The 20,095-nt window shown below is 35.5% G+C and overlaps 1 protein-coding gene across 1 annotated transcript in view; it reads right to left on the reverse strand.

Annotated features, from left to right (window-relative positions):
- Positions 1-1,073: 1,073 nt before the first annotated feature.
- Positions 1,074-20,095, reverse strand: part of LOC139114627 (E3 ubiquitin-protein ligase COP1-like) — a 30,516-nt gene continuing 11,494 nt past the window's right edge. Inside the window, exons 3-19 of the mRNA XM_070676458.1 lie at positions 17,910-18,007; positions 17,210-17,274; positions 16,528-16,644; positions 15,933-16,106; positions 15,198-15,247; positions 14,649-14,730; positions 14,025-14,142; positions 12,170-12,302; positions 11,317-11,460; positions 10,697-10,805; positions 9,534-9,615; positions 8,699-8,815; positions 7,453-7,570; positions 6,201-6,414; positions 5,861-5,920; positions 2,421-5,388; positions 1,074-2,376 (exon numbers count right to left, since the gene is read on the reverse strand). Coding sequence (XP_070532559.1) covers positions 5,326-5,388; positions 5,861-5,920; positions 6,201-6,414; positions 7,453-7,570; positions 8,699-8,815; positions 9,534-9,615; positions 10,697-10,805; positions 11,317-11,460; positions 12,170-12,302; positions 14,025-14,142; positions 14,649-14,730; positions 15,198-15,247; positions 15,933-16,106; positions 16,528-16,644; positions 17,210-17,274; positions 17,910-18,007 — 1,744 coding nt within the window. The 3' untranslated portion in view covers positions 1,074-2,376; positions 2,421-5,325. The remainder of the gene's footprint in view (positions 2,377-2,420; positions 5,389-5,860; positions 5,921-6,200; positions 6,415-7,452; positions 7,571-8,698; positions 8,816-9,533; positions 9,616-10,696; positions 10,806-11,316; positions 11,461-12,169; positions 12,303-14,024; positions 14,143-14,648; positions 14,731-15,197; positions 15,248-15,932; positions 16,107-16,527; positions 16,645-17,209; positions 17,275-17,909; positions 18,008-20,095) is intronic.

The raw sequence follows: 20,095 nt of genomic DNA on the forward strand, positions 1-20,095 counted from the left end.
GAAAGTCCTTGAATTTCAAGGTCTTCTGGAAAGTCCTGGAAAAGTCCTCAAGAATGAAAGTGTGTCTTGGAAAACCCTGGAAAATTGATAATCCACCAAAAAATTTTCAAAAATGACAAGATTATCAGGTGTATGATATAAGTGATATTTAAGAGACATTGTAAACATGATATCTGGAAAATAGTATTTTGGACCTCAAAAAGTCCTTGAAAATTGCTGAAAAAGTCATTTAGTGTCTGGACCCTGGACTTGTAATCCAGATCTCTTTTAATTCAAATTCTTTCCTAAATATGGTTTTTGATACTTTTGAATCTGTTGTTTGCTGGCGCTGCCTTCACAATCATACAAAGGTCCTAGAATTCTCACACCTGTGTATTTTGTTTCATCCATGCTATTGATACCATGCAAATCTAGTGTCAATCCAGTCTGCAATAATTCCCTTGCTACATTTCTAACCTGTCAGATTTTTTATAACTTTTTAATAAGGTTATTTGTAATTAAATACTTTGACAAAATGTTCTGTCAGTATCCGCATTTTTTATTGTGATAAACTCCTCTGTTCATTGTTATTTATCACAGGTTTTACTTCCGAACACTACAACAAGCCATACACAATATACACAGCATACAACACACAGTACATACATACATTACTAGTACGCACAATATATCATCTGGTTGCCACATAAAATCAACCAATCAATATACATGGTACACAGAGTTCTGCAAATCATCAGGTGAATGAAATGAATCATTAGGTAGAGCCATTAGATTACATAGTTATTAAGAAAAATATGGCTGAAAATGTCCAATTTAATGACTGTCGTGTAAAACAACTGAAGCTGACTACCACATAAGTTATTCCTTGCAACACAATTGCAGTAAACTCATACATGGCTGACCAACCAATTGTACCACACAAGCAGTCCCAACTACAGCACACACACATACTTCAAATTGGAATTGAATCTTATGCTGTGACAAGACAATCAAAACTCTCCAAACTCACTTGTACGCCATATATACAAGCTATTGATAACAAGCAAGCAACAAAAACCAACCAGATTATTCTATTCCTTTATAATTGTTCATTTTTATTGACTTTTTTGCATTCATTCAAGGGATTCCCTGTACAAAACAGATATCAGTTACCAATTTGTTACAACAATTTGTAGACATAAATACCACAAAGCAACAAAGCCTTAATATGGTAGGTTCTGTACCTGCAGTGTATTACTAAGCACACAAGATTTTCTCAACTAATACCCTTACATGGACTCCCTTCTCTGTATTAGAACCCCTCTCCAAAGTGTGTACAACCTTCCATTGTGCATCAGGGTACTTTTTCAAAAACATGACCACATTTCTATAAATTAAAGTACAAAAACTCATCATTTATATCACTGAAAGTTCAATTCAAGGGAAAAAAACTGAATTGTGAAGAAAGAGCAATGAATGGCATGACATAGGGACGTAGCCATTTTTTAGGTTGGACAATACATAATCATTTGATATTTTGATGGCCCTGCACTAAAACGTCAGAGTTGTGGGGATTAAATTATCATGTTTACATATATTATAAATTTAATTACATCATCAATGTGATGGGTAATAATAGTAACTTTGATGAGCAGTTTTCTTTATAGTTTAAACTCTGTACATTCAAAAAGCATGCCTAGGATCTCAGTAACTTGTGCATATCAGCATAAGTAGAACTAATGAATCACTTTGAAAGGAAACAATTCAAACGTGTAAATTATGCTTTTCAACAAAGAGTCAGCAATAAGGTTTTGGAATATAAGGGTAAAATGTGCTACAATTGTTTTATGTTCAGTGAAATAATTTGCACAATTTTGATCTTTTCACAGTCCTTCAAAAACACTACACATATTCATACTGAAATTATTTACTTTTGTATAAAATAATCTTTAGACTGTGAAAAGTGTTAAACCTGTTTCAAAATAAATATGTCTATGACCGTGGAAAAAGTGCACTGCATCAGTATGGATCACTTTCAAGACGTGTGCCCTTATATTCTTTGGAAGCTAAATATGCGTATTTGATAACGAGTTGTAGACACGTCTACACTATGAATCTACCTTGCTTTGGTATGGCAAAATACAAAGTTCTTGAAATCAAAATTACTGGCCAATAAACCTTTGCCCTTACAGTTATAATAGATTTTAGTGCCACCATGAAATCCTAATAAATACCAGAAGAAGCTTGACATGAGCGATAGGCATGTAAAAATGTATCATTAACAATGATGACAAAAAGGTTACATTTTGGATCACTTCAAACTACTGAAAAAAGTGTGTTACTGACAAACTGTGCTCATAAGAATTTGGCAATGTTTTTGATACTTTGAATTTTGGACTTTGTTCTGATAGTATTTCAGCTTTTGTAGCAGTCATAACTACTTCATGTCTCAAGGAAGATTGAACCACTACACAAGGATATGTGACAGCTCTACAGAAGACATTGTCAAAATATTTTACATAATTGTCGAAAAAGTACATCCCATATAGGAACAATTAAGATTGACACCATGTTGGCTTTCTGTGTACCATTCACAGCATTTACTATTACATTTCTAATTTCAGGTAAGACTCACAAGTTTAAACAAAGGCATGTGATGATTGCACCACAATATGTGAAATTTGACAAGAAATCTATGTGCAGTTAGGTGTGAAGTGCTTATCAAATGACAAGGGGCTTGTAGAAAGCCAGAAATGTAGCCTTATGTGATATTTAAGCAATAAAGCTCACCCAGAGATGGTATTACCACGAGATATTGACCAGTTCATGACATATATGCACAAGCGATAGCGAGTGCATATATGAAGTGAACTGGTCAAAATCGAGTGGTATACCATCGCTTGGTGTGATTTATTGCTATTATATCATAACAGTATATTGAAATTCTGGCGTGGAACGTCAAAACAGATTTTTGCTCAAGCTAAGAGCTCGTGCGTATGCCAGCCGTGGTATATCGCCAACATACCACGGTTCTTTTCGCGTCTCGGCCAATCAGATAGCTGTATTTGCACCATCAATATACTGGTATGATATAATTTCAGTTAAACCAAAGTTGCACATAATGTCAAGAAACACATGTCATTTGCCTCCAGAGGGCCAAAGTGTAATACTAGAATCATGATAATGATAACGTTCTTATTGATAAATTCTAAAAGTGATGTTAATGGTAAAAGAAGTGAAGTTGATACAGTTGCTATTCAGAAATCCATTCTAAACCAGGCATGGATGAGGTGCTGAGACAATATCTTACACTATCATGTTCATTTCCATACTTGAATGTTACCAAATCTGACACAAATTCAACAAAATTACCACACTTGTTATCAACACTTTTGTTACAATTTTTCATCCTTTCTACTTACTCTTCATGAAAGCAAAAGTTAAACTGTTTTTGAATTGCATAAATCAATATTGATACTTGACTAAACTTGGGTCAGACTGCATTGTACAAAACACTCACAAAATAAAACATGTCTGATAATAACATCGGTAAGATTTTCACAAGTTTCTGAAGTGTAGCTAAGTGAAGTTGATACAATTACGAATAGAAAAATAATGAAGTACCCTCTAGAAAAGCAGAAAAACAAACCAAATCAGATGAAACTTGATGTGAATAAGCGTAAACCATGAACAGAGTTCCCTACTCAAATATGTAATGTTCAATTATGCAGGCAGTAGACACTCAACATATTATATTGTCTTGTTCACCTTGATTTTTGTCAAGAAATGAAAACCACCTCAAAAATGGAATAAACATAGACATCAAAATGAAGCAGCTTTATTGTAATTATCAACAGATAACAAACCAATACTGAGCAAAGTTTCCTTGAATCTTGTTTCGCTCTTGGAGACAAGAATCATTACTCTGATGCTCTCTGACACCACAGCATTGATGAGAACAATGAAGAAGTACTGTACATACGGTATGGACTCATTTTTTGGAAAGCTTGGCTCTACATACATTTTCTCCAGTAAGGACTCATTTTTTGAAGGCTTGCTGTACATGCATTTTCTTGAGCATGCATTCATTTCTTGAAAGCTTGGATGAACAAACCACAAATGATTTCAGAGTTTGAAATACTACTGCAAGAATTAGGCAATGTGGCGCCCTCTATGTCTATATTTCTGTTTTCCTTCTTCTTTCCACCACTCCCACAAAACAAAACCCAAAATACTAGTATGTACTTGAGTATTTTCTTTTTGGGGGGCTATTTTTGTGGTAAACAATGTTACAACACCAGGCTACTAGTCAAGTAATCAAATATTTGTACATTTCAAAAATTAAGTAGACAAACTCCTGAGAAAGTGACATTGACAAAGTCTTACTTATCTCAGCTTATTTCTTAATAGTATATATTCAGACAATCAGTTCTTCAGCATTTATATGGTTACTGGTGTCAACTTAATTGTACACTGCTGTTCTAATGAAGCAATCTGTTTCTCTTACAACAAATGAAGGTGGATTTCTTCGATGAACCAAGTCTCAATTCATGAATTCTTCTGGTGTCTATTTCTCTCATGGTATTTTCTCATACATAAATATTTTTGATCATAACACTTGAGTCCAGTAAAGGTTGCAGGAATTTTCCTACACAAGTGACATCGGTCTGTCTCATGGCTCCAGTCACTTTTTTTGGGTCAGGTTTACTCTAATGTATTAATGAAACATGTGTTTGTGACATAGCTTTGCAATCTATTCCCACATGCAATGATGGAACTACTATGTAATGGCAACTTTACCAATTGACAATTTATTTGAAAGAGCTGATCAAATGTTTTTCTTTTTCACAACTCAAGATTTACCTGGCCTATTCATTTGGGATTCTGTTCATAAGGAAAATGCAAAAAATAAAATATTTAGGATTACATTCTTACACTCTACAATTTTTGTAATAGTTCTCAACATAAAAACATTAGCAAAAAAGCACTACTCTGCACAAATATCAAAAAAAATTCCAGTCGTTCAATCAGAATGAAATAAATTCTACATTACTTTGCTTGTTTTCAAGACATGCTATCTTCAAATGCTCCTGTTACACTATTCCTTTCTGTAGGAAAATCACTGGGGACACAAATTTCCCTTACTCTCTTCCTTGGATGTCAAATTGACTGTTTCCCTCAAGATTTTCTTCACATTTTCTTCAGATCAGTTGAACTGTACACTTTTCTGAAAACACGACGATGCTGAGGTGACTCACAGTGTTAGCTTTTGAGCATCTGTTGATATACTTATCTATTCTTTGCCAGAAGCAAAGTCTTTATTGTATCGTTGATAGATCGTTTTTTTTACACCAATTCCAGAACTTTGATGGTTCCTTGGCTGTTGGCTGCAACCAGCACATTGGAGCCCTATGGACATCGAAGCAGGTGTAAAGCAGAGTTTAGAAACTGCCAAATAACTAAATGTAAAAAATTTTCCCAACATCAGCAAGGAAAGATACACAGTTAGGTACTGTGGATGTACTTGTTTTTAACTTTGTTCTAAAACTGAGCCATAAAAAATGTGAAAAGACAGCTTTGAAGAGACATATACAAACTGATGAGCCTTGCTGCTGCAGCAACATTTGATACTCACAGACACTGTGTGTTTGTACATTGCTGTTTCACAACCAAGAATTGGTTTGTTCCTGTAGTTTTTACCAATGTTGTTGGACAGGTTTACAGTTAATCGGGAAAAGGGTTAACCGATAAGTTAATTTGAGAGGGCATGTAAATAAACTCACTGGGCATATTTTTTCAACAGTTTCTATGATAAATACAGTGAGCATGGTAGCTTTAAACATTTCAATATCGTGTAATTTGATAAAAAAAAGTTACTTACAGTTCTCCAGGTGACTGCACTGACAAACTCATTGGCGTCTTCCTCTTTCTTGTCTTTATCCTAATTAAGGAACCAAACAGATTTTTGCTGAATGATACATGATAAACGTGGTTCACATACAATCAAGTTGGAACAAACTAACATTTGGAAATGAATAAATTGTGCCAAATCACTTCAGAATGGATGATACATTTGTGACACGCATTGATTACACTTATACATATTTTGTTTCATGAGATAAGTACAAACAGAATGTTATTTTGAAAATGGGCTTCACTTTTAATTTTTAGCCCTGACATTTCACTGTATTGATTTAGGGTACACAAAGAAAGCAACTCACCAGTACACTCCTGACAGTATCAAATTTAAATGTGAGCAGTTGTTTTGACAGTCCCTTATAGTAGACATAGAGTGAGTTATTTTCACTACCACATCCGATGTAATCTTCTGTTGCTGCCAGTCCAACAAAATTCTTCTCATTGATATGACCACGGAATGTCCTGACACAGTGAGGTTTGCTTACTGTCCATAATTTCAACTGACTGTCAGTTGACCTGAAATTCAATGGCAATACTCACATTAAGTTATCAGGGCATACTTGGAAAAGCACTCTTTTAGAGCAACTAGACTGTTACAAAATGTGACCGTAGACTGCCCTCAACCATTTAAGCTTAGCGTAGCCCAACTCAGCACGCTGACATAGTAGCACCTGGTTTTACTACATATATTGACCTGTGGTGTATATATATTGACCTGGCATATTACTGTAGTCAGACATTAGACACTGTATGGTGACCTACACATTGTGAGTCTGAAATGAATGGCATCACTCCTTTTTATTTACTCTTCGGTAATGTTGATTATAATAAAACCATCCCAACTGAATTATTGCACAAACTGAACTCTCGATACACAATTTTTTTGCATTTCAGTCTGCGTACACTTTTCATGAGTAAGAAAACTCTCTAAAATTCTACAATCCCCTAAAATTCATAAAAACATGCCTTATCAAAGCAAATTTTGTATTACAAAACCTTGAGCACTTCAAAAGACATCAAAACATTTCAGGGCAAATAAGCAGGAAATGCAAGTTTATCTCATGTCAAATCAAAGCCGATGTTTTATTACTTTTCTGAGAAATGACCATTCATTTATAATTATGAGTGACTTTTCTGAGAAATGACCATTTATTATTAGTGATAAAGCTATTCAAATATCACAACATTAAGATCTTGTCATAAATCATTATGTTCAATGACAGAGTTTTAACAGCCTCTACTCTATCTACTCCTTAGCGAAAACGTGCCGCTAAATTTTGTCTAATCTAAGCTGGGGTAAAAAAAAACATGACAGTGCCAAGTACCTGTTGTGTGGCGGTTTCATTCAGAAGCATAACTGGTGGGTTGAGGAGCCCTAATCAAGGGGTTCATTGGAATAAAACATTTGCATAACTGCATACTAATGAACCTTTCGCCACAAAAATTCTGCATATCTGATCACACAAAACTTAGCACCGCCAACTTGGCAACACCGTCACACTTACGCTTTAGTATCTTGACAATAAATATGCAAAATAAAGATATAATACTCACGCTGAGACTATTTCTTCTGAGTTGACAAATTTGCAGTAGGATACAGCTTTCTTGTGGCCTTTGAAAACTTGCATTGCTTGCTTTGTGTACCGCAGATCATAGTAATGCACACAATGGTCTGTATGATAGTGAGGGAAAGACAAAGTATGAAATTGTGAACCGAATGGAAAGTATCCATGGCATTTATCTGTATCCTCTTCATTTTCCTACCTTCTTGGTACTTAATATGAAAACAAAGAAGTACTCCCAAAACACGTACCTCATAAATAATCCAATCATTGCTTTAAACAACATGTTGTACAAAGTACCCTGTCATAAACTGTTGAGTGGCAACATTTTCAGTTGCTGACCTGTTATCAAAACACTGCAGACATTAGCAATAAATTTTTACAGATATTTATGCCTATAGTACACCTTGTAGACTAACCTTACCCAAAGTGGTCTCTTCTTCATGTTATTACTCAGACAAAATTAGTTTCGCCCTCACTGCAAAAATTTGATAACTTTGAGTGTACAGACAAAAAGGCCCCAAAAGTAATTTTCATGCAAAGTAAAAACTGCCAACTTGGGAATATTTCAAGGACATAGATTGTTATACAATAGTGTCTACCAGAGTACTTGACTCCCTCCTGTAAATTTTATAAACAATTTATCTTATTCTGCGAGTTCTCTTCTCTATTTGTATCATCAGGTTCTATTTAACAAGGTCACTTGTCACAGGAATTGCCTCCAAGACTTTTAGAAACCAAAGACAGAAATGCAATACTAAATTGATTAGCTATTTACGGTGTACATGTACTTGCATACGCATACAGCATCAATCACGGCTGCATTGGGAATGGCAAATCAATAAAGGATGGCATTCTTTCATTGATTTGCACTAGTCTCATGGGTGACACCTTCAATGACAGTAACTGAATTTTTTACATCACTTCCGTAGAGAATCACATATGTGAAATTCAAGGCTGAAGGACTGCACCTATCTAAAATAAAAATGCACGTCTAACACAGGAGAGAAAAGTTCAGAAATTCACTACTGATTATCATAAGGTATGCCATCACATTAAATGTCAAGTGAATGAAATGTTTTGATTCACTGCCGTTATACTTCAACCTTTAATGTCCATTTCCCTATCTGTAGATCCCACTTTGCATTGGCAACAGCTGTTCAAAATTTTAGAGATCAAGGGGTTGCAGTTTGAGTTAAGCGAATAATGGCTCATGGAACTTGTGAAGGGTTATTTACCTGCAGATCCAAATGCCAGTAAATACGTTTGGGTTGGGTTAAACTTGACACAGCAGACATTGGCCTTGGCTTCCAAACATGTTACAGAATGTTCCATATTGGTCGACCAAAGTTTTACTACAAAAGTCAAAGAAAGCACCCAAGCTTTGGTTAATATCTGATATGTAAAGACACAATGAATACGAATACATTGGCAAAAATCAGGAGTCAAAAAGGATTCTGATAACATTAAACAATACACAATTTTTTGATGGAAACGTGCATCATGGATAATAATCACCACACATCAGTTTCATTCATATGTACATGTACAAGGTAAAAGTGAAATAAATGTGATAAAAGAAGTCCGTTGACAAAAAAAATCAGTTACAAAGTCAACAATGTACGCTGTCAGATCCCAAGAATAAAGAAACCATTCACTCCTCCGATAAAGGGTTGCTTGTATTTCATTGAATGAACGAAGGGGGATTTCACAGTATGGATTAAGATGAATTATACTGAACACAGGGATTATTACGTAAGTCTACTGACAAAATGACTGTCTGCCTTCCGGCTGAGGCTGGGAAGAAAATCAGACACAGAGTAGAATTTTCAGACAGTAACTGTTACACATTTTATGCAAACTTTATTTTTCATGTTGGTACAAGGACTATACGGTGCGCAAAATGATGCAATACTTTGATAAAATCTTAAGAACATACAAGCATATACATTACATTACATAATGAAACCTTTTCTCGTACATATATTACTCTTTCTGAAGCGCATATCCATCATATGAGTTGAATAGCATTAGTTAAATTTGCATATAAGTAGGTACTGCCCACACACATACCTTTTGCATCATCTGACCCTGATGCTATTAGCTTAGGATCCATCTTGTTAAAATCTACGCTCCAACACCTCTTTTCATGTTCCTGTGTCCAGTCAAATAGACAAATGGAGTTGTGAGAAATACTGAGAGTGATTTCCTTGGCTGCAGTTATATTCTGCACTGGTACCATCCACAGTGGTTATTAAACTGACCTTCTTATGGGATTCTGATAAAAATTTACAAATATATTTTACCTCAAGGAACAGTCTTAATTTTTGAGGCAAATAACATTGGTTTACATCACTGCATTCTTTTAACAAATTTATCTTTAAAATATCTTCTACATAATTTATAACATATTAAATCCTTCTAAGCTGTTTGGTGTAATACAACAAGTGCCTGACTGTTTCAACTTTGATCCCACTAGATGCTGTGGTTTAATCCACAGGTAAACACATCCTCCACACCAAGGACACAGATGACCACATTTCATGGCCAGTCACTAAGCAGCACCGGAGTTCACAGGAACGAAATATCACAGGTGTACTGGAGCAAGCAAGCTCAGTGAATCAATTCTCTCATTGCCAGTTAAGCAGAGACACAATTCTGTAACTTGCAAACTATTTGACGGTACTGTTCATACAATGTGGGGCACTGGGCACATTGTTTCACTAGGGATTGATAACCTGTGATTTGCTGTGCAGCGTTTTTGCCTGACCCGCATAGGGCATTGCCTCAAAACCGAAAGCAAATAGCAGGTATTTGACTCACTAGACCCTCAACAATAAAGGCCTTCAATTCTATACACCCACATCAGCATTCTCGGTCTTTTGATTGTCATTTCCAATGACCATTGGGTCATCTCTGACCACTCCTGCCCACTGAGAAATGTAAAATGACCAAAGGCTTCATCTTGACCAAAAAAAAAATCCCTACACATACAGAATTAGACATTACAGGAATATGATATATGAATCAGCTTTTCTAGCTATACACTGATATGCTTTTCACCTACTTGTATGCACATTACGCTGTGAGACAGGAGTGATATCAAAGTAGCGGTCTATCTGCACCTGTAACACTGTGTTTATTGTAAATAACCAACCAAGCATGTTACCACAATTTAACACCCCCGTACTGAAAACTCATTTACCGCTTGAAAGTTGTCTGCAGAGCATACTGACCTGAAATAACCTGGTTTTAGTTCCATTGAAGGCGTCCCATAGAGTGACTGTACCTTCGTAGTCACTGCTTGCTAACATGCCTTTGTGGTATGTACTCCAACATATGCAACTGTAAGATTCAGTACAAAGTGGTGATTATTCACGATGGTTGAATCAACTGTACCCACTTTTAGTGACACAGGCAGATTGATCTGAGAACACTTAAAGTTTAGGTACACAGGCAGTTAATTCCACAGAAATGCATTTTTTTATAACACTTTATGACAGAAATTCAAGAAGGAGCAACTTTACATAGGAATATGACAAAAACCTTCTGCATGGGCTTTTCTGACCACACAAGATCTGACCACTAACATCATTTATTTAGCTAAACAAAGAATCTATCACATATTAACTGCCATGGATGTTCCTCTATCAACTGAATAACATTTCCCCATCAACTTATCTCCAAGTCTCCAACTTGATTAACATTATATTTGTCAGCAAGGAATGCTCTCACAGAGTTGTTGAAGTGAAGTATGCTTCCTCAAACACATTATGGTACACAACTTCAACATACCAGTTAATATAAATTCTACAATGCAATATATATATATACAGAATCTTTCAAAACAGCATACCTAATTTTTGAATTGCAAACCATTTCATTGACAGGATAATGGATGTCCACTGCATCTTGGATGACTGTCCCATACTCAAAGACTTTGATTTTCTTTGTGACACCAGCTATTGCAAAGAACTCACAATCCCTGTCAAATTCAATGCTGTTGACCAAATATGAAAGAAATACATGAATTACCACACTGTCTGTACATCAAGCCAAAGAAACTGTTCTGCCATATCTATTACCCAGAGGAGATGATTTGGTCAGAAGGTACACTTAACAAACTCATGTTGTCAAAGTCTTAATTAGTTGTTTCAGTACTATTTATCCGACTGGGTCAGCAGAAAAGATGAAAAATTTACATCTTCACCGCAATATGCTCAAATTAATGAAAATGTGTAAAATATGTTAAACAATACATTTCAATTAAGTTTAAAATTTGGTTAATAGTACAGAGTTATAAAATCTTGGGAGACTATGAGCATAAGGTTATTTTACAACACATGACCTTGAAATGTGTAGGTGTCAATACATAGCATGTGAAAGACATACAAACACCTTCCATGGCTTTTATTTTACCTGTTCATAGCTGGACTCATTTCAAGAGGCACTATATATTATTTTTAATAAAACAACCTTGTAATTTATGATTTTGAAAACTAAATGGTCGAATTGCATGCCCCTGTCAACATCAGCATCTCTGTATTTTCATGTCAACATCAAGCTACAGAATTCAACTCAATGTATGTTTTGTGCAGTTAGCCTCACTAATCTTTTTCATTATTACAAGCAAAGTAATATCATCCAGTGAGACAGAACTAGAAGACAAATCATGAGAAAAAAAAATTACAGAAGGAAATATCACCCACCTTGAAACTATACTTGAACCATTGTAAATGTCACTGGCATAATTTAAAGTAGCTAATGGCCGTACTGAAGTAAATCTAGTAAACTTGTTTAAACTATCTGTAAATTGTGCCAATAGATCTGGATCACCGTCATCTGAGACAATAAAACATAAGGTGTGAGTGAGTGTCACATATTCAGGGAAATAGTTCACATTCACATTGACCCTCATCCTGTTGAATTCATCTGTCACTATCAAGTAAGTTGGTTAAAAGCAGTGAGGCATGACATACATTATACCTTATGTTGTACTTTGACAAAGACTCCAACATTTGAAGACCCCTGAAACCACAGTGTAGACATGTTTACTGACATGAACTGCTGTGATATACATGCCAAGTGCGTGAAAATGCATGTCCATGGTTTTGGTTCTACAGCGCTTTTTACTGACTTGGCAGATGGCAGATGATAGGCTTGGCAGTAAGTGAGTCAAGGCAGCTGTCCATTGAATTATTCTCAAAGTAAGACTCTGATAAACACACTGTTCAGTGTTTGTTTCATTTTCCATTACAAAGATAAGATGCCTAAGTACTCCATCAGAATGTTAATGCACTCATTCCAGTGAGATACCAGCAGTAGATGCCTCAGAACTTGTCTTCATTGTTCAATAGTGCTGAAGGCATCTTAAAATTAAAACTGCATGAGATACAGTTCAAGTAGCTACTGGATATATCTTGTTTATATGTTTCCATAATTCTTCCAAGATGTCCAAAAATCATGAAGGTACCATGAAGAATGCTATTCCTACAGAACGTGATTTCATGGTCACAATATTTCAATGGCCAATGCATAATACGCCTCTATGGTGGACAGTAAAATACCAAGTACAAATTCTGGTGTATGATAAAGGTTAAACACTGAGATATAGTTTCAGGAATTCACCTGCATTTAAACAATAAAAATAGCAAGAACTTTCCTATTTTTGACATATTTGTGAAAGCACTGCATACGAAATTCCTTAGAGACCATCATTGCTTTATATCAATAGAAATGGGAAATACTGGTTTAGGAGGCGTTTTTTGTCGCTAACACTGCCGCCATTGGCATTTTTACATTTAATAGAGAGGCTAATAGGTTGAGTTTTTACTGAGATTATTTCAAAATACATGTGTATATTACATGTTGACACAAAAACCAGATATCAACAGAATACAGATGTTTACTTCTTTTGTATGGAGTGTGTCATACAACCTAAACATGTTGAGTAAAAGATTCCAAGATAGGTTCAGAGTTGGTACAATCAAAGAGGGCTAGGTAATTTGCTGTAATGGACATAGCATGTACCTAGTACATACACATTATTGGATTGTGAACAACAAGATCTATGAGAGTTGGCAGCGAGGTATGACCAAGAAAAGGAAAATAATTGCCGCTTTTAATGCATTGTTTCCTTACTACATTACTATGACAAATCATGTTACCGCACATTTGGGATATAAACTTGAACAGCGTGAACTTTAAAATTTGGATGAGAATATATCTACTGCTTTTACTTGAATTGGTTAGCCAGTACTCTCTCCCCTCCACTTGGTCCTTACCCTCTCTCTCTCTCTCTCTCTCTCTCTCTCTCTCTCTCTCTCTCTCTCTCTCTCTCTCTCTCTCTCTCTCTCTCTCACTCACTCTCTCTCTCTCTCTCTCTCTCACTCTCTCTCTCACTCTCACTCACTCTCTCTCTCTCTCTCTCTCTCTCTCTCTCTCTCTCTCTCTCTCTGAGTTCGCAAACAGCTATAAATGTTCAAATATGAAACAGATTTCAATAAGAGTACTATTTTGGTTGCAAGTTTGTAATAAATGTGAAATCCATTCATGTTAACTTACTTTGTACAAGGTGACTTTGCCTAATATTAAAGTAACACTCTTGTAGATCATCAAAGTGCTGGTGAAGTCTCTTCCGCCTTGCAGCAAGTGTTGAGTTTAGCCAAACTTGTTTATTGCCCTGAGAATTAAAAGACACTTTTTTATGTATGACAATTCAATTACTGCATGTACAAAATGTGGTCATTATAATTTCAAAATGTTGTACACAACCAATGCACATGTATTCAAATGATTGAAGTTTGTGAACTCTTTAATATTATAAATGTAGCTTGTATTGTTGTGTTGATATTGTTAAATATGTGGTTTCCAGTATTCAAAGTGCATTATGACAATGATTGAAAAGTTTTCAAACTTGAAGTCAAATAAATGAATTTCTGTCATACATGGAATCAGCGGACGCCCCTGACATTTCAAGACAACAATTTATCAGTGGTGACAGCGTTGCTTCAACTGTCAGACTCCACAAATAGCATCTTTGGAGTACTTCCAAATCTCCCATACACTGTACAGCCATGAAAGTACAGACAGCCTCTGACCAAAGACAATACGCCACATTTCATTTCAGGGTGAACACAAAGGCATGGATGAACTGGCCTTCAAGACATTGGTCACTATTGTACTTACACTTTTACTGCTATTGAAGGCTTGTTGAGGGTTGTCTTTACTAACTAACTGTTTATCTAGCGACTGTAACTTCTGTTCATTACTGAGGGGAAAAAAAGAACATGTCACCATGGTAGTTTATGATACCGTCATAAAAAATACATGAAAGGATGCTCTAAAAATCTGATAAATATTAGAAAAGTCTGAACAAACAGCCTGTGGAAACATCAATGAAATGAATGTTAAATAAGAGATGGTAATAGACAGGTTTATTTTAAATGCCCCTGAAATGTGAAATTTCTATATTGCTTTTTTGAACAGATCTGGGTTCTATATGTTAACTATGGATACATGATGTTTTAAGAATCATTTCAACAATATTTTGCATAGAAATACAGGGTTACAGTAGCTGAAGCATCAACCACAATATAAAATTCACCACAAGGAGCTCTAACATTGCTTTCTATCCGGGTGAACTTTCAGGGGTAACATCTGCCAGCTCTACATACAATGTTACAGAAATGCTGTAGTAGAGAACTACTCTGTGAACAAATATAGCAATTACCATACCTTGTAGACGGTACAACTGCATCTGTGCTATTGATTTGGCTGTTATATTCCTGTGAAGGAATTGTGAATAAATTTACTGGTCAAAACACAAAACAAGCTCACCTATTCTTTTATCACAATTTCTGATAAATTTATTCTGATAAATTGTGGGAATAATGTGTGAAGTAGAAATAAATTCTCTGACAATGTGCAACTTTTGTACCTCTCTATGTACGTCTTCCCATGTCACTTGCATAAAGACCCTGGTCATAATTTGGTATGCTAACAAAAAGAGACACAATACTACTACACCACTGATGAACAATTTTCTGTTATCAAAAGACACAACTGATCCATGGAACACCACATCATCAGTCACTCCAAAATGGGCGATGTTTGAATCAGACATTTCATGGAATGTGAGCTTTGTCACTTACAGCCATTCATAGTCATCTTCGCAACATATACCAAGTCTCGCCCACCATGCTTTTAATCAATGCTGGTCATTAACAAATTCCATGAGCAAAATCCTGGATCGCAAATTCAAACTAATTGCAGTGAACAGTTCCCATTGTGAAACACAATTCAGGAATTTAAGCTGGCTGTACCTAGCTTTCCAATTAACACAGTATGGGAAAAAGTCTACTTTTGTATTTGTAACCTTGTGAAAAGTTTACAATAATGAGTGTCCTTCAATTTCCAGGGTGCATGTATTTGCATATTGCAAAGCCAGAAGAATTACATAAAACAACTTACTGAAATGGAATGTGAATAAATAGATTTGTGCGAAGCAATTATTTCTTCTACTCGTTTCATATCTTCTTCTATAAGTCCTATTTGTCTTGTTAGCTGATCCAGCTGCTCCTGTTTCACTATTTTCACTTGGTCAAGAAATTCTTTTAATATCTGGTTTTGTGCTGCCATACTGTCCTAGTGGGGGAAAAAATGAAGAAAGACTCATGTTGATACACCCTATGCTGTTAATCTTTTCTTTGCTCTGAAAATGACATTCCAACAATTTGCATCAGTTAATCCAGAATTATTCTGCTCTATTTATTTACTGATCTCAAAAGTTTGGGTATTTCACAGCATATGCCATGTCTTGTCACCAAAAATGCAACTGTGATTACCTACAGATACAACACCTTATTGCAAATCAAGTTTTCTGGAAATGTATGTCACTCAATTACTTTCCCTATAGTATTACAGATAGTGACGTCAGGCCAATTGAAAGCCTCAAATGGAAAGTCTTGACACACAGAAACATGCTTATAAAACTACAATGTCATCCACTTTTGTTGCAAATGTGTTTGTTATTTCTTTTCTCCATATGAACAGTGTTGGTACTTACTGCTTCAAGAAGCCTCTTCTTGTTTTTCAGCACCTCTAACATTAGGTTAACATCTTCTAATTCCCAACTGGTATTATCCTGCAGTACTTCTTGAAGTTCTGACAGGCCATGAGTGCTCTGCAACAGAATATTATACCAGCATACAGAGCTTTAAAAGACGAATTTGGAAGAAGCAAAATAACATCAATTATGCTTGTACACGCAATGACCATATTGTAATTTGCTTTCTTGTAATGTGACTTCCCCTGGATTAAGAGGAGGAAAATGACATACACACCTCAGTAGAAGCACAACTTACATCTACAGAAACTTTAAAGAATTTTGCAAAACGCTGAAAATGTGCAATCCTGGAAAGCGCATTTTATCTCAAACACAAACCTTGGGACAAACCCACTGCATGTAAGACACTTGCTTGAGCCACAAATACTGTAATATTTGGACTAAGACCAAAGAAAAGTCAAAGAACAATACGGTCAAACTGATATGCTTCACAAGAAAGATTTTGTCATTGATTGTGAACACAGAACAATATACCCTCTGAATGAAACTTTGCATGAACAATTATCCATAAAAGTCATGGAGCACAAAGTCTTATCAATTAAATATACACATAATATTGAGAGATCCAACCTCTACATGTGCATCTAAATTTGAAAATGAATTGCATTACAGTAATACTAACCTGTACATCTAGTTTGATTTTCTTTTCTTCTAATCTCTGCCTATGTTTCAGTATGAGCTCATTCACTGGATGAAGAAAGTGTGATTCATCAATAATCCCATAATTTATGTATTGAAAATGACATAATAATATTAAAGATGTTGATTCTTTGTAATGAGTTTCAGCTTTAAACACCAAGTCTGCTGTCTGGGAAAAAAATCATGAATGACTCAGAAACCCAGATCAGGGTTCTCTTCACAAGGTAATTTTGAGGGGTAGGCCATCGCGCTGATTATGAAAAAAGATGTTCACATGCTTATAATTTAATTTAAAAGAATCATTTATTTTACATATTGATATACCAAATAGATATTGTGATGCAAATTGGCAGTCCTTCTCTCTTTCTAGCTGTGGAGAACAGTCCAGATAAAAGCACAGGTGTCACACTTGAGTAAGAAAATAAGATGGATCAAAAGACCAAGAAGATATAGTATGTGAAAAGAAGAGACACATGATCAACTGTTAGCAAAACACATTGTTTGCATCACTTTAAAAGTCGACTGCCAAAATGAATGGGGATGGAAAAGCACAACACATAGTCATTACAGAGTCATCAAATCTTTAGGGTTTCATAACAATTTTATTTTGAAGTAAACTGTTAAAACTGAACAAGGTTAAAACATTCTGTTGCGACATTTGAAAGGAGAGGCACAATACTTACAGAGAAAATTGGGAAAAATTTGATCTGTTTTTTCAATGACAAAGTTGCACTTTGGACATCTATTACTTTCTTCTAAACTTCTGGTGATGCACTTGAAGCTATCAAGAAAAACGACGTGGTTGATCAGTATAGAAGCATGCCAATCTAACATGTTGTAATGTAAATTAAATAAGAATATTACTTAAACTCACAAAGTATTTAACACAGATTACCATAATCCCCTTTGATCAAGTTTAATCTAATTGAATCTATGTCTATACCCGAGACAGCTCTTTAAATGTTAGAGAGTCTACACAAGTAAATGATACTATGTAGCTTGACAATTACCACAATAAGCACTGATACATGGGATGAGTCATGGTCTTTTGCTAAATGCCATATGGTACTGTGTATTAAATGATATGCAAGTTTTAATAGGTACTTTGAACTGTGGGTTTACTGAGTGGTTTGTTCTATTTAGAAAGAAATTCAACTTGCAATGAGTAATTACACTATAAATCTCTTTCAGTAGGAAAACTAACATACAATATCACTGGAATTTTCCTTTCATTCAATTATCAAATCACATCAATTAGGTCATTTTTCTCCAAAACTCAAAACTGCATGAAATCACTATTTTTGACAAGACTACACTATGACAAGATGAATACAACTGCACAATGCCGCTTTCCTCGGTGCAGGTTGATGGGCTATTAAAAGACAAAACTGCCATCAATCAATGGAATGACAAAAAAACTACATATTTCACCTGACAATATCGCTCCTGTGTGTACATGTAAAACCATGTGATATTACGAACCCCTAATGTGAATCTTACTTGCACAGGCGCTAAGTATGTATACCACACGTATGGTGTCAAAAAAGATACAAAATTTCTCAGAAATGTTAGATATTTAGACATTCTTCCCTAATATTTTTCTTTGATCAGCAAAGGAAAATACAAGTGACATAATGACCATGTAACCATGAGTCTTCCACTCGTAGTGACATGGTCATTACATCACAAGTATTTTCAGAGCCAAACAAACAAAAATATTAATAGAGAATAATATACTGATCACATGCAAAAGCCAAGAATTCATTATTTTTTGCTAAATAAAAGGAGTTTTCCTGCAACAATTCCACGTTTAAACTTCTGAACTACTTTTGGAATAACACTAATAAGCCCTGGGCTTAATCGTTTCAATCATTTCTAGTCGTTGGTCACATGAGCAAGGAGCACGGCATTCTGACTCATGTTTGTGTATGGAGCAAATGCCAGATGACCTGACACAACACGTACCTTCTGCAAAATCATACACAAGTTCAAAGATAGCATAGGCCTAGAAATTTAACTCCAACAAAGTTACGTTAATTTTCACGAACAAAAATAGACTGAATCTCAACAGCCAAAACACTGTGTACTGTCGTGCCAGACAATGTACTCTAGTTGCAATGCTTACTGAAGCCACAGTAATGCGACCAGCTTTGAGTTCGTTGTTTCCAAAAATTATTCGCGTAATTCCTTAGGAATGTATAAGCGTTGCACTCATGTGTTTTTGTAGTTTGGATTATTATTTTTGTAGTCTATGAAAATTTTGATTTCATTACACGATTTTTTGAGGCTCAGCATGCAGCTTTGCAGTGGAAAATGCAAGTCAACTGCATGAAAGTACTCTGTGCGTCAAAAGTTCAGATGGCCGCCAGGGGCTGATGGGTCCATACGGATACGAACCCCCATGTTGGTAACAAAACTAAAACAGATGGACTCAAAATTTGCAGAGTAGATGTATTTTGTCAGACTCTACAAATTATGACTGATTTTCACAAATTTTTAAGTCAGACAAATTTTGATCACGGGAGAAATATGGGCCACCATATTGTTTGTTTACATTGACGAGCACATTGAAGATCAACGCAAAAAAGTTCCAACACACTGAAATTGATGACATAGACGCGGGTTGTCGTGATGTATGAAGACCAGAATACATGTAGAAATCCCAGTATTTTCTGTTCAGAGACGACTACCTTGGCTAGTGCATTTGACAAGAGCATTTATTGCCAAAGGTCATCACAACTGCTACATAATAGTATTTCAAACAATACTGTACAGTGTACATCTTGGTAGCAATTCTCCTGAGATAAAAATGTTGTGCTATCCTGAATTAAGTGCCATGGGTGTGAAACCAACTGGCGTAATAACAGAT

The sequence above is a fragment of the Ptychodera flava genome, chromosome 16 (genome assembly GCF_041260155.1).
Source record: "Ptychodera flava strain L36383 chromosome 16, AS_Pfla_20210202, whole genome shotgun sequence".
Taxonomy (NCBI): Eukaryota; Metazoa; Hemichordata; class Enteropneusta; family Ptychoderidae; genus Ptychodera; species Ptychodera flava.